The sequence below is a fragment of the Nothoprocta perdicaria genome, unplaced genomic scaffold, assembly GCF_003342845.1.
Source record: "Nothoprocta perdicaria isolate Ctin4 unplaced genomic scaffold, notPer1 scaffold_134, whole genome shotgun sequence".
NCBI classification, from domain to species: Eukaryota; Metazoa; Chordata; class Aves; order Tinamiformes; family Tinamidae; genus Nothoprocta; species Nothoprocta perdicaria.
The window spans coordinates 391,531-405,466 of NW_020454472.1; the positions used below are offsets into that span (position 1 = coordinate 391,531).

The 13,936-nt window shown below is 36.8% G+C and overlaps 1 protein-coding gene across 1 annotated transcript in view; it reads right to left on the reverse strand.

Moving 5' to 3' along the window:
• Positions 1–1,340: 1,340 nt before the first annotated feature.
• TRPA1 (transient receptor potential cation channel subfamily A member 1) overlaps positions 1,341–13,936 on the reverse strand; it is a 29,921-nt gene continuing 17,325 nt past the window's right edge. The window contains exons 17-27 of the mRNA XM_026033873.1: positions 13,674–13,772; positions 12,698–12,768; positions 12,118–12,265; positions 10,363–10,452; positions 9,973–10,142; positions 7,815–7,944; positions 7,470–7,652; positions 6,206–6,274; positions 4,255–4,365; positions 3,616–3,713; positions 1,341–2,401 (exon numbers count right to left, since the gene is read on the reverse strand). Coding sequence (XP_025889658.1) covers positions 2,170–2,401; positions 3,616–3,713; positions 4,255–4,365; positions 6,206–6,274; positions 7,470–7,652; positions 7,815–7,944; positions 9,973–10,142; positions 10,363–10,452; positions 12,118–12,265; positions 12,698–12,768; positions 13,674–13,772 — 1,401 coding nt within the window. The 3' untranslated portion in view covers positions 1,341–2,169. The remainder of the gene's footprint in view (positions 2,402–3,615; positions 3,714–4,254; positions 4,366–6,205; positions 6,275–7,469; positions 7,653–7,814; positions 7,945–9,972; positions 10,143–10,362; positions 10,453–12,117; positions 12,266–12,697; positions 12,769–13,673; positions 13,773–13,936) is intronic.

The following is a 13,936-nucleotide window of genomic DNA, read 5'->3' on the forward strand; positions in this document are numbered from 1 at the left end:
TAATGTCCATGTCCCGTCTTACTGTCCGCATGTAGCAGCTAAATACTAATTTTCTGCCTTGTCTTACTTAAGGCTAATTTCATGCAGTCACATTCTAATGAAAAATGCCTGGTGGTTTTTTTTTTTTTTTTTTTTTTTGAGGGGGGTACAGTGAAACCAGAACTTCAGATTTAAATAGCAAACACCTTCAGCTTTAACTGGTCTAGATTCATGCCACAGAATTCAAAGACTGATGAATCTTGTTAGTGAAATGAACTCCGAAGACCTCCTCAGTCTCTCCAGCTACCTCTGACAGTAGACAGCAAAGTCTTCCACTGCCATTTTGAAGTACAAATCTCACAGATCAACATGGCAACTTCCTGTGTTTTGTGAGACAATTCCTCAGGCAACSAGGATGACTGGAACATCTCTGGTACAAGGAGAGACTGAGTGAGTTGGCCTTGTTTTCTCTGGAGAAGGCTGAGAGGGGATCTGATTAACATGTRTAAGTTCAYGAAGGGGGAAGGTAGGGACAAAAGGGCCAAGCTCTTCTCAGTGGTGGCCAGTGACAAGGGGCAATGGGTTTAAGTTGAAACACAAGAGGTTCTATCTCCCTGTGAGAARGAACTTCTTTATTGTGAGGGAGACAGAGCCCTGGGGGAMCAGGCTGCCCAGGGAGGCTGTGGAGTCTCCTGCTCTGGAGATCTTCCAAACCCGCCTGGATGCCRCCCTGTGCCCCGTGYTCTGGGTGKCCCTGCTGGAGCAGGRGGGTTGGACTGGATGCCCTCTAGAGGTCCCTTCTGATCTCAGCTGTTCTGTAGTTCTGTAATATTTACATTATGTRAATAACCCTACTTTTAACTAAATAGGAAGATAGTTGTTCTTTATATGAAGAATTAAGTATATTAAGTGCTYAAAGAAAAAGTCTGAATACAAAGGTAGACCACAGAACATTACAATCAAGTATTTCCATAAGGAGAGGGGATCTGATTAACATGTATAAATTCATGAAGGTAGAATGCAGGGAAGAAGGGGCCAAGCTCTTCTCATTGGTGGCCAGTGATAGGACAAGGGATAATGGGTGTTAAGTTGCAACACAGGCAGTTCCATCTCCAGCTGAGCAAGAACTTCTTCCCTGTGAGGGTGACAGAGCCCTGGCACAGGCTGCCCAGGGAGGCTGTGGARTCTCCTGCTCTGGAGATCTTCCAAAYCCGCCTGGATGCCRCCCTGTGCSCCGTGCTCTGGGTGTCCCTGCTGGAGCAGGAAGGTTGGACTGGATGATCTCTAGGGGTCCCTTCCAACCTTGAATATTCTGTGATTCTGTTAGGTACTAAAACAGAACATAAGGTCAGGTACTTAAACATCGTTTAATTCATGTTTATTTCTACATTTCAAACATTACTGTATATTACATAATGCACTGAATACCCAATAAATAAGAGAACCAAAGTGCAGATTAAAGCAGCAAGGTYGGCTCTTAGGATACCAGGAAAGCCCAAACCACAGCAGCAGCATAAGGAAGAGTAAGCTGTAAATGACTTAACATGAGCAAGTCCTCCTACCATTGCCATRCTCATGCTAGTCCAAACAATCCCTCCAGGAATTGCAGCTAGTTACCCACAGGAGAAAAGAGTCTTTCCATTAATATTGTATTTTCATAATCTGTTTATTTCTTACCTTTCAGGCCTGATCCTGCAGTCCCTACTCAGCAAAACTCCCAAAGCAGCCTGTCAGCTTAGCTCCTCACTTTTCCTTAATGCTATATAAAACCTATTTGCTCTCTCAAGGGGCAGAACACTAGATGAATKACAGTTTGAATTCCTGATAAAAATACTTGTAACAGAGAACAACGTAATTAAATACATAACCCAGAGTGTCAGGGCCAGATCCAGAACCGACTTAGCCAGAATCCTCGGGAACTGTCGGGCTAGCAAGGTGGCCTCTGGTGAGTTAGGCACTTCAATGATTASGCAGCCATTTGGGGATCCCAGTTTGGGATGCAGGCATCTTCAGACTGCTTAAATACTGTTTTGGACACCTCCATCCATTTTCTTTTGGACCAGGCCCTGTTTCTATACTCGAACACATGATGTATCACAGTAACATATGCACAGACATTAGGAGAAGTGACCCTAACACAAAATAAAATAAAGAATACACATATAATACAACATAATCTCATAGCCATGTCTAGAAGAAGCTGTTGTTCTTTTCGGTGCTTGAGTTAGGTGCATTTGTTTTAACAGCTTTTAATACTGTATCCCATTTACTATTCTTGTGTTCTAACTGTCGCTTCCTAAACTTGTGCTGAAATAAATCATTGCTGTCTTCATCCTCAGCCTCGGACACTATCTCCATTTTTTGTATAATCAATTTAAGGAGGTCGTGCTGCTTTTCCAGTAGTGTTGAAATATCTTTGAGCCTGAAACAAAAGAAAAATATGCACACAGGACGCTTCATCATTTGGTTTCAAAGGACATTTTGGTCATTAAAATTACAGGTGTCAAACATCTGACAGTCTTCAGCTTCACTTTTCTGCTAGTAAAGAATATTCTCCAGAGAATTTTTGCAATTCACATAGCTATGGAGCTTGTATCAGGCCTACAGAAGACATGTATTCTTCTTATTATCTTTTTATAAAAAAAATGAAGAAATAGGAAGCAAAACAGCCACAAAAGAACATTTATAGCTACAGAAAGGTCATCTGTTAAGTACAGTTTAATTTCATTTAGTTAATAAGTAAATATATTTTAACGGATGTGAAAAAGGTAAGAATTTCAATATTCTAGCAACTAGCTAGCATCCAGAGAAGGAGAAAATAGGGCAAAAAAAGAGTATGCCCTCAGGTCCAGTTGTCACCAGCTTTGCTTTTGAACTCCAACAATTCAACAGATTATAAACTTTTCAAGCAGTGTTTTCAAAGGAGAAAATATAACATTCCATATTGTGCAACCATGCCAAATAATTTCAAGATTCAGATTTTAGAAGTTAGTTTTTCCCCTTCTCTTTGGGAAAAAAAAAATGTTCACTTTTTTTAGTAGATAAATTTTAGTAGATAAAGAAAAGAGAAAGTGCAAAAAGAGATGGATTTCCCAGCTGTACCTTCACTGAAAGCTTTTCTGAAACCATCCCTATAGATAGATGGATGAATAAGGAAAAGACTTCTAAGGCTTTGGGAAACAGGTGATTTGTTTGTCAAGCCAGCAGTCCATTTTTGGGAAATCACTTTGAAGCAGATTTCCCCATCCGACCATTGGAAAGTCAATTACAGATTGTGTATATTTAGAAAACAATTGGAATTACATTAACTGTAAGTTTAAAAGGTCTTGAACAGCTCCATATGCAAACTTCTAATTCCAAAATAAAAGTGTCTTTTCTCATTTAGTTCACTTTAACAGACAAATAAACCCATGCTCTTTCTCTGCCTTGGGAATAAAACCTCACAAGCATTTGGAAATGCATTACAGAAGACCAAGCATTAAGATACTGTAGTGATGGAACTCACTTAAGAAATATAGATAGATTTAATTTTTTTTTGTTCAATAAGGAATCTTACAACAGTGATGTTAAAAGGACAATACTGGAGCAATATTTGCTCCATTTATTAACACAGTAATAAAATAACGCAGTGAATACCTGTATTTCTGCTTCAGAACTTCCAGTTCTAAAGTGGTATCAGTGCTCTGTGCATCTGTGGTAGAGTCCTCACAGCCAAAGCAATATTGGAACACACTCTGAAGGAAATATGGTGAACCAAGATGGAATCAGATGTTACAGTCTGACAGCAGATTACAAACCCCTAATGAGCGAACTGTAAACGTCTTCACCTTGGTGTTAAAGTTGAAAGAGTTTCTGTTATAAAGTTATTTTAWCTGTAATAGGATTTTGCAAAAAGACTTTGCAAAATAGCATTTAACCAGAAAATTSAGTCTATCAACAAGAGTTAAAATGAAAAATAAATAAATCACAGAACAAGTGTCAAAAAGTAGTAGCTACATGCTCAATCTAAATAATCTTTTTTAACTTATGCCTCCTAATAAAAACCACAGATCACTGAACACTCAGAAACATCAAATATCTGAACATGTCATGCTGCACTGAAACCAATTCAGCATTTTCAGAGGACACTGCATATCTAATCACACTTCCACTGATATTAGCTTATGATCGAGCTTGATGAACACACAATGTTCCTAGTAATCAGAATAAGTATAAACCTAAGTCTACCATATTGCATATAGGAAGAAGACCTTGGTGTAAGATTTTACATCTTACCATAAATCCACAGTATCTTGGTCTGTTGGGATATACAGTGATGGATTCCTGGTCCACTCGACTTAGGAACCAAAATGGCAGCTTCTTCTCCAAGTTAGTGTGAAGATTGACCTAAACACATTTTTTCATTTAGAGTGTGATTATTCTCTTTGGATAAAAACACATTACCATGAGAAAATAGCCCTTAAGTCACTATATTCTATTACCAGATTTCAAGTCTCAGAGGAGACCTCCACTGCAAACCACGGTGTAATGCTTAAACAATCGAGCTCAGACACGAGACATTCCCTCATCAGAGCAGTAGGGAGTTTCTTAGCAGGGATAAGTATCCCACATAGGTATGTACTCTCATAACTAAACTGATTCCAAAAGTGAGATAGCTCTGATATAACGGCTTGAGTATCTGTTTATGATACTGAAGGTCACAGTATAGAATTACAGGGCGGAAATGATCAGTCCATAATACTATCATACCCACAGAATTTGAAATCAATTAATAAGGAAAAAGAGAGTGATCATTCTATCTTTAATTGGACTTTTACTAGATGATGAGAGAGCCTGTAGAGATTAAGATGCCTACGAGAAGCCTCTGGGAAGAGTTTTCCCAAGGGTACAGCAAAGATAATTATATATGTAAGTGCCTTTTCAGGTGATGCTACCTTTTTATTCATTCTRAAATTCCTACAGAAATGCTAACGTACTTTTATTACTTTAAACGAATAAGATATAAAGTACAAGCCTATTTCAGATAACCATAATCCTGTCAAACCTATGGAAGGTCTCATGTTTCATAAAGATTTCATAGCGCTCTCTGATGTTGCAAGACCCAGTCTTTCCTGAACATTTTGTTAGCCAAGAAATACCTCAACACCTGTTGAAAAACATGACCTGCTTCAAGAATTGCCCTTAAAGCTCTGCTTCAGTCACTTGTATCTCTAGCAAAAAAATACCTCTGCCAAGAAATACCTCTTGGGAGGCAGTTTTACGCTAAAAGGGAATCAATCCTTTAATTATGTCCCTGGGCATTCGGTCTYTGCATACATCTCTCCTTTCTGCTCTGGCACTAGGATAAGCAGAGCCATCAGGGAGCACGTGCAAAACACTCCCTACATCAAYTTTACAAATGCTCCGTTCTTCCCACAGTACAGACTTTAAGCAGAATACTTCAAGGTATTATATGGACAGACTTTCTCTAATGAAGTCAATGAAAAGGAATCTTTACTTTTCATGTAAGAGCTTTGTATTCTGTGCACTTTCAGCTGTGCAAGTCAAACTTGACATACAAAAATCACATGGAAAAAAAGTCAAAACTTTACTGCAAAGTTACGATTTGTTAAAATGAAAACCCTGTGAAGTTATGTTGCTGCTCCTAGACCTAGTGTATAAGCAAAAAGGACTTCATTTGCAAAAGCTAACTCTAAAATATTCAAGATACACATAGCTTTAAGAAGTATATATATTATAAATGCTTCTGTTTTCAAAAGGCTCTATATACAACTTTAGGTATCTATATACATCTAGAAACATGTCCGTAAGATGCTTTGTTATGTTTGGCATTGCAGAGTTGTCTGTTCAGAACACGAAGTGAGCTGCCATATACTGCGATGAATTTGGGGTTCCCCTGATTTCTGTGCAATTTGACATTCTTCCCACTGCATCAAGTCTCTCTTTAAAAGTCAATCTTTCCATTTCAAACATTATATTAACTTGTGAGATTCTTAAATTCACTGAACTGACTCTTCATAGTGCTTAAAGATGCATTTGCTTATGAAAAATAATTCCTTTAAATGACTCAGGTGACTGAAAATGAGAATCCAAACAGGAAGCCCATGTTCACTAAGCTTTTATACAGACATGTGAAGTAGGTTTATGCTAAATTAGCTAATTATCTCCATGGTGTCCAAACGATACCCACTTTTTATAGCTGTTGTTCCTATGGTATGTTACTTACCTGCATTGCAATCCTTTTGAGTGCCGCATACTTTTGCACCTCAGCTATATCCCCAACAGCCAAACCAATCTAAAAATGGTTAGGATCAAAGAAGGTTAGGATCAARAGGATCAAAGAATTATCACACTAACTCTTTTGTCTGTGATTTTAATTGTGTTTCTCATTCACAATTGAATCCGAAATGACTCAAGTGAAATCTGCTTTGTTTCACTCAAAACAGGAAACATCTTTCTTTGCATATTTAAAAAGTCCAGATCAAGAAATTCAGTATTTTTTAATGTCAAACTATCTGGCTATCACTGACACATTAAAGAGCTACCTTAACTGCCACAAAAATAAGATTAATTCTGTGTGGTTCTTCATGACTGCTGTTGTGTTAAGAGTAAAATACAAGTTGTCCTCAGATGAAATAGGAGCMGGACAATACTACAAATTCTAACAAACACCTGACCTGTTTGGTTTCCMTAGTCCAGCTCATATAAAAGCCTAATTTCCTACAAAAGCTGTTGCTCAATGGAATGTGACTGAAGATGAGTTATACATCTCTCCTGTTTTTCCTCTATGACAGTCTTCTGATTCTTTTGTTTTACTTTGGCCTTTTTTCTTTGTTTTTAACAAAAAACACTGCTGACAGATTGATTCTGCACAACAAGGATCTGGGTCTTTGCTTTTTTTTGTCATTGTCAATGCTAGGTYCAGTGACAAAATACAGTGAATGGTTACAGAACTGAGGTTACATCCAGACTCTGGAGCAGGAATGTACCAAAGTATCTCTCTGAGCCATGGTTCTCCCATTGCTTCTATCAGGATCTCATATCAAAATATGGCAGCTCCAAATCAACCACAGATTTCTTTTCCCGTGGAAACCAGGGTCTGTCTTTGACACAAAGTTAGATTAAAATTAGAAAATGTTTCTAATTCTAATGTTTCTAATGTTTCTAAACACTTTCTTCTGCTTTTCGGGCACCTCTCCATTAACCTACAACAATCTTTTTATACTCTCTCATAGAAGATGGCCATGTTTCTGTCTACTCTAGAGAAGCATACAGGAGGCAGGGAAGATTTTCTTGCATACCTTCCCTTGCAGCAACAACTTCCATCACAGATTTTCCCTAAAGAYAGACAGGATCAACTTTGCAACAGTTGGAACAACTACTGAAAAATACTTAGAGCAGCAAATAGGAAGAAAAAATGACCCAAAGGAAAGCTATTCTATGTACATAAACCTGTATATAACCACTTATACATATTAATGAGTACTTACTAGCAAGTTCATGAGAAGGATGGGAATAAGTAAGGTAAAGATAATGAGAACTGTGTAACTTAGAAATGGATACGGCAATTCACTGCTTAGTAACGGATCAAGGAAAGCATCATGATAATTAATGTCTCCCAGCATCATTGCAAATGTCTTCATGACAGAAAGCAGAGGTGTGCTATAGGTTTGCTGCAAAAGAAGAAATTAAAAAAAAAAAAACAGTAAAAAGTAAAACCACAAGATCTATAAGTAAGCTCTCCTTTGAGATTCTTGATCAAAGAGTGATATCTGTAATTATACATTAAAAATAAATAAATAAATAAATAAAACCCCCTACGTCATGCAACTAACCTGTGAACCCAGAAGGACAAAGAAGCTGAGTCCAAAGGCCAGTATGAGGAAAAAGAAAACAACAGCAATTCGAATCAAAGTCCTCAAAATTTCCCAGAACATGACAACATAGATGCCGTAATTTTCAAATCTAGGAAATAATTGAAGGTGAGAGATAACCAACATTAAATATGAAACCAAGATTCTCTTACGATTACATACGAAAGATAGTAAGCAACCCCAGTTTTCACATGTGATAACAGACATTTAGTCTTGCTGACACATTCTGAGATGGTCCGACAGTCTGTAATTTCACGTCCAAAAGAATGCAAAGAATTTTACTTATCATTGCTTCAACCGAGGCATCAGCTGCCACAATAAGGYAGTACTTGTCAGACATACTGTTTCTCATGGATAATTTTTTTTTCTGTCCATAGTCACAGAGAGTAAAATACTGTCAAACAACTGCTGTACTTGGTATAATAATAAAAAAAAAATCCATTTTTGATGTTTTTAAATGTCAGTTAGGAACCAGAACAGGATGCATCAGTCAGACTGATTTATAAGATTTTTCCTTTTAAGAAGTCTGGCTTACACTTGATAATATGTCATTACAAATAGAAATAACAGTAAAGAAACAAACAAACAAAAAGATCACTGCTCAGAAAGCGGAGTACAGCATAGTTCTTAAGCTGTCTKTATTTCCAAGAAGTGTGGCCTCTGGCAAGCCTCTCCTAGTCCTGGTTTAAACATAAACCAGATCCTGGAACACGAGTTGTCATAAAGCAGATTAAGTTGCATTTTCCCAAATACAAAATTGGGAATTTATGTGCTCCTGCCAAACTCAGGGGCCAGATGACTGTTTCATGCCGTAACAGTAGCCAATAAGAAAATCCTTCCATAGGGTTTTCTCCCTGAAATATGACGTGTGAGGCTGAAAAGATCAGGCTGCAGGTAAAACAGGCCTAGTCTCCTATGCTGGTTTGTATTAGGGATCATTCCACCGAGGTCAACGGAGCTGTAGGCTGCTTCCAGAAGAGGCAGCCTCAGTAAGTTAGAAGGACTATGTGTAGAGAACCTCTGAAGTTCTACCACCAATGCTCAGGGAAGGACAACATTTTAGCTAGCGAAGAAGGAAAGATGGACAAGAGGGACAATTTTTATGGTTTAGGCTCATCCCACATTTTGCCCACAGAACGCATCAAAGGACAGAGGTATCAAGCCCATTCATTAGTCATCCAAAGTCTGACACAGGCAGTTTGTCCTAAACTTACTACCTCTTTATGATGTTACTGATGCTTATAAACCTTGCCCTGACTGTGCCCTTAAACACCACAACTACAGCAAAACCCTCCGGAAATTACCCAGCAAATGCTGTGCTTGTCTTCTCATCTCACAGGGGTGACAAGAACCAGAAGGGCAGTGATGGCTGCACACAGTCATACTTAAACTCTGAACAGCTCTGAACATCTTTTGTTCCTCTCTTCAAATGCACTTCATCTTTGGGTAAGGTACTCCCACCAAGGCACAAACGTATTTTATCAGACTCAAGCACTGCAACCACGCTGTTCTTCCCTACCTCCATAATCTCCTGAAGTTCTCAAGACTCCTGAAGACACTATTCTACCAGGGACTGCATCAAGACCATTAAAGACAATAAAGAGCCCTTATTTAAATTAAGCTAATAGTATCACACATCACAGTTCCTAAGGCCAGTGGGGGTGTAGAAAACAGAGGTTTACCACTTAATCTACAAATGATAAGAGACATTACCTTGTTCAAGGCATCATCAATAACAACAAAATCTTCCTTTTACTTCTCCTAATTCATTTCCTGAGAGTATTTTGGGTTGATTTTTTTTCTTTTTAAGGAGAAGGTCTGTACAATACAATGAAAAACTTTCTAAAAACATACAATGTTGGCACTGCTTACACAACACAAAAATACATATGTTATTTTTTTAGTTGTCATAATAAGCTTTGTGAATCTCAACATGAAAAACACCAAAACCTAGATTATAGTTCATGAAAAAAAAAAAAAAAAACAGTCTAAGGTCCTAATCTGCAACTTACATAGTTAGAAGCAGAAATGTGGCTATCAAATGTGATCAGTCAACTTCTAGTATGTATAAAACGTCTGAAAATTAAACGTTATTGTAAAATATGTAAATATTTGTTACCGTTGAAGGTAAAGCAAGAAGTTCATCCAAGATAAGTATACAGCAATTGCTCCACATTCCCACTGCAAATGAGCTGGTGTATTAATAAATAAAGAAGACACAAAGATTATGCTTGTAGTATAAATYGTCCAGTCCAGTAGATTGGAGTAATCCAACAAATATTTCAATTTCTAGGATTTAATGGAAACAGATGCATATTTACAAATCATTCATCACTAATGGATCATATTTAATAACAGTCTTTAATAATAGTCTTAATAACAACTAAATCTTCTTCTCATCTTTAATCTTATTTGTAACAAGAAAAATCAGATGCCATTCACCACCATTAAAATTATGCCAGTACACTCTCTCATTAATGTGTATAGATCTATTTCTGTATATATTTACCTGCTGAATGAGCTGAAATATTTCTTTGCAGATTCCCAGTAAACTCATAATTAAAACTAAACACATACACACCCTTGTGAAATATGAATCCTGAAACACAAATCACAGACCATAGAAAAAAATTAGAAATCTGTAAATGAACAATCTTTAGTTAAGTTTTACCTACTTCATACACATTATACTGCTACCCATTATATTATCTGTTAACTTGCTTCAAATTAACTCCTCMTTGCCATCCCAATTCTGTTCTACTAACAGTAGGTTAAAGTAGTAGTAAGTAAAATCCATGCCACATGTATGTTTTTAGGTAATCCAAACCAAGCATGAAAGATTCAGCACTAACACCAGCACATCATAGTTTCAGGGCTAACAACACAGGTCCTCTCCACTTCATGCCTCTTGGAGGGAGAGCTCTGTCACTCSCACTCTCCAACAGGACACAGGAATGTAACACGAGGTATGAGTTGTACACAGGAACCACGGAATTGCAGGTTCAAAAACCAGCAGTACTTGCAGTTTTACCCCCTCGGTGCCTTACAGGATTCAGTCCATGGACAATCTGGCCTTCTTGAGAGACAGAATAGAGCTTAATTTTAATGGCAGGAAAGAGACACTTACAAAACRACACTGGCCAGTTGCACCAATGTCTCTTTTCTAATGCCCCTTCTTCTACGGCTGAGGGCCTGGCAAGTCTAACTTGTTCAGTTCAATATAGTGTCCTAATTACCCCAATTCTGGCTTCTGAAAAAAGGTTTGAGCTTTTTCACTCAACAACCCCAGCACAGCTACAGAGGTCAGGTTTTTCCTGAGACAGGGTTCACCCTTCCTCGCTTTCCTTATGCTAAGGTATAACTTCCATTGAATCTATACCATGAATCAGATGCTATCTGTTATGTTCATAAATCATTACATGTAGATGTACCCCCACATCTACAATAACTTTGAGAATTAAACATTCAAAATTCAAAATGATGCACAGATACTCTGCTACCTAATCAAGTTCTTTGTTTTGAGATGTTATCCTAACTCCAAAATGGCAATAACCTCATTCACAGTCTGGTACAACACAATTTTCCTCATGCTTTCAAAGTCTATGCCTAAGGATTCTAGGAAAGCTCCTATCCACTTAAATACCTTTCTTGGAGCTCTCCATGAATACATTGTTACATTCCACAGTTACATTCCTTGCTTCTGTGAGTGCTACCTACACTTCTACCTACCTTTGCTACAGAGTGACAAAATGTATTCTAACTTAGCTTCTTATTTTACAAGTGTAGTGAAGAAATACTGTGCATGAAAGGAGAGTAGTATACAGACAGGAAAATAAAACTGTACCTGAATGCTCAAAAGCACTTTATTTAATGATGATTAAATTTCTATGTCAAATTTATAATATGTAATGCCCAGTTATTTTGACTGATCATTAAAAGATATAAAAAGCTAAAGAATTAACTTTCTACTTTTTCATAATTAAATATGCTTTCTTCTTGCTCGACTTAAAGGAAATGTTCACTTAAAGAAAATAACTGAAATAACTATTCACAAAAGTGATATTTGCAGAAAAGAGATTAAAAATGAGAAACTTAGAAACTTTAGCTACAGAAACYGTTGCTGAATGTATAAAAGCAAGCACTTCAATTTTCTTCTCAAAGTTGACAGATAATAATTTTAGAAAATTATTTTAGAATTATTTAAATAACTCATCTCTACCCCCAAAAAATCCTAAGCATATTAACACTAATAAAAAAACAGTACCTCGTATTCTAGTGGTCTTGCTTCATAGGTTTCTGTGCCATTCAAGAGTCTTCCTGGCTSTATGTGCGTGACCAGAAGAGTCAGTGGGATGAGACCAAGGGAATATATGCCTAAATTCATTAGATGTGCTCGAAACCCATAGGCCATCCTTGAAAGCAAAAATGGGAACACTTGAACAAGTTACAACTTGAGAAAATCAAGGATTTGAATTTCACAGCAAATAAGGTTTCTACTATGAGGAAATAAACATTTCTTCAAGTTGTACATGGACAAAAGATATCAGCAATTCTGATGATTGTTCATTTTCTTTCTAATTCAGTGATAATATTACATATTCTTGCAAAACAAGTGAAAACAATCATGATGGTCCCCTCTGTGAATCTCAGAGTCATTATGAAGTGCAAAGAAGTACTTTATATGGTAATCACCGCATATTTAAAATATTTTTATTAGTGGTTATGTGGAAAACATATTTGCTTAACATGCTAGTAAAAATACCTGCATTTAGTGCAAAGTTTTCAGGTACAACCACTGGTCTAACCTGTAGCATTATATTTTGCATACATTAAAATACACCTACCATTTCATAAGCAAATATTCTTTACATACAGGGTGACTCAGCAGCTCCATGCGATTGTGGCGCACCATGGCCTACAAAACAAGAGAGCAAAAGGATCAAACTTGTTTAGCTGAGCAAAATGCTCAGCACAACTGGCTAGGCCATCTTCTTCACTTGAATACCAGCCTAACCAAAAGCACAGTGTGTTTATGCACTACGGCCCAAATCTATTATTAGATCGTTATTTGCCTACCACAGCATCCACCTTTTCTCCTGAGGTTCTGTTTTAAAAAATTAAAAAAAAAAAAAAAAAAGCGTAACTGTACAAAGATAGCATATTTTGCAAAATATACAGCAAAATATATTTTTCAAAATAAAAATAAGACTTCAAGATTTTTCAGGTTGGGAGCTATAGAAGAGAGATAATCATAACTTTTCTAGCTATATTTAACTAGAATATCTTAATTCATTATTAATCAGCACATTCAGTCTAATTACCAATAAGAAGCTCAAAAAAGGTGACCAAATACAGCCACCGAAGTCATTCTTTAAATTAATTCTGGCAAAACTTAAGGGACCAGACTGACCACGTTTAAGAATTCCCTATTTTTTAAGGTACAGAAAATATTTTTCAATTAACATATGAAGAAAAGGAGGTGGGAACATGTAAAAAACAGTTTTGTCATTTTTCATTGCCTTATATTCCCATAAATGGTCACCATAACAACAAGGGCATGGTTTTCTGTGAGGTGCTATCTGCGTTTACAGTATGTTCTCCTGAAGCACTATTAGCTGCTCAAATAACTAACAATTTCTACCTAATCCTAAAATAAATGCTATTTCTTACTTAGAGCATAAGTACTTCGTCCTGTATGTCATTCCAATCTACCACAACTCTACAGAGTTATAACATTTTGAGAAGTATCATGATGAAAAAAACTCAAATCCATGATGTTAACTCCAACAAGATAGCATGGATTGATGTAAAATAACTTACATTTAAAGTGGTAAGTGGCTCATAAAAAATCTCTTCATCATCCTTGAGTTTCTTATTAAGCGTCAGAGGACACTGGAGATATCTGAAGTTATATTCAATCTGAATAATAAAGATACCAGCATTTCATTACGACAAAATGCCACTGAAAACTGTCAATATTCAAAGAAGCATTTTTTAAAATTCTATTAATRCTGAAGGTTTTTGTGAAAAATGCATATTAAAAGTACAGATTCAAAATCCTTTTTTGGCGAATAAATACTGAA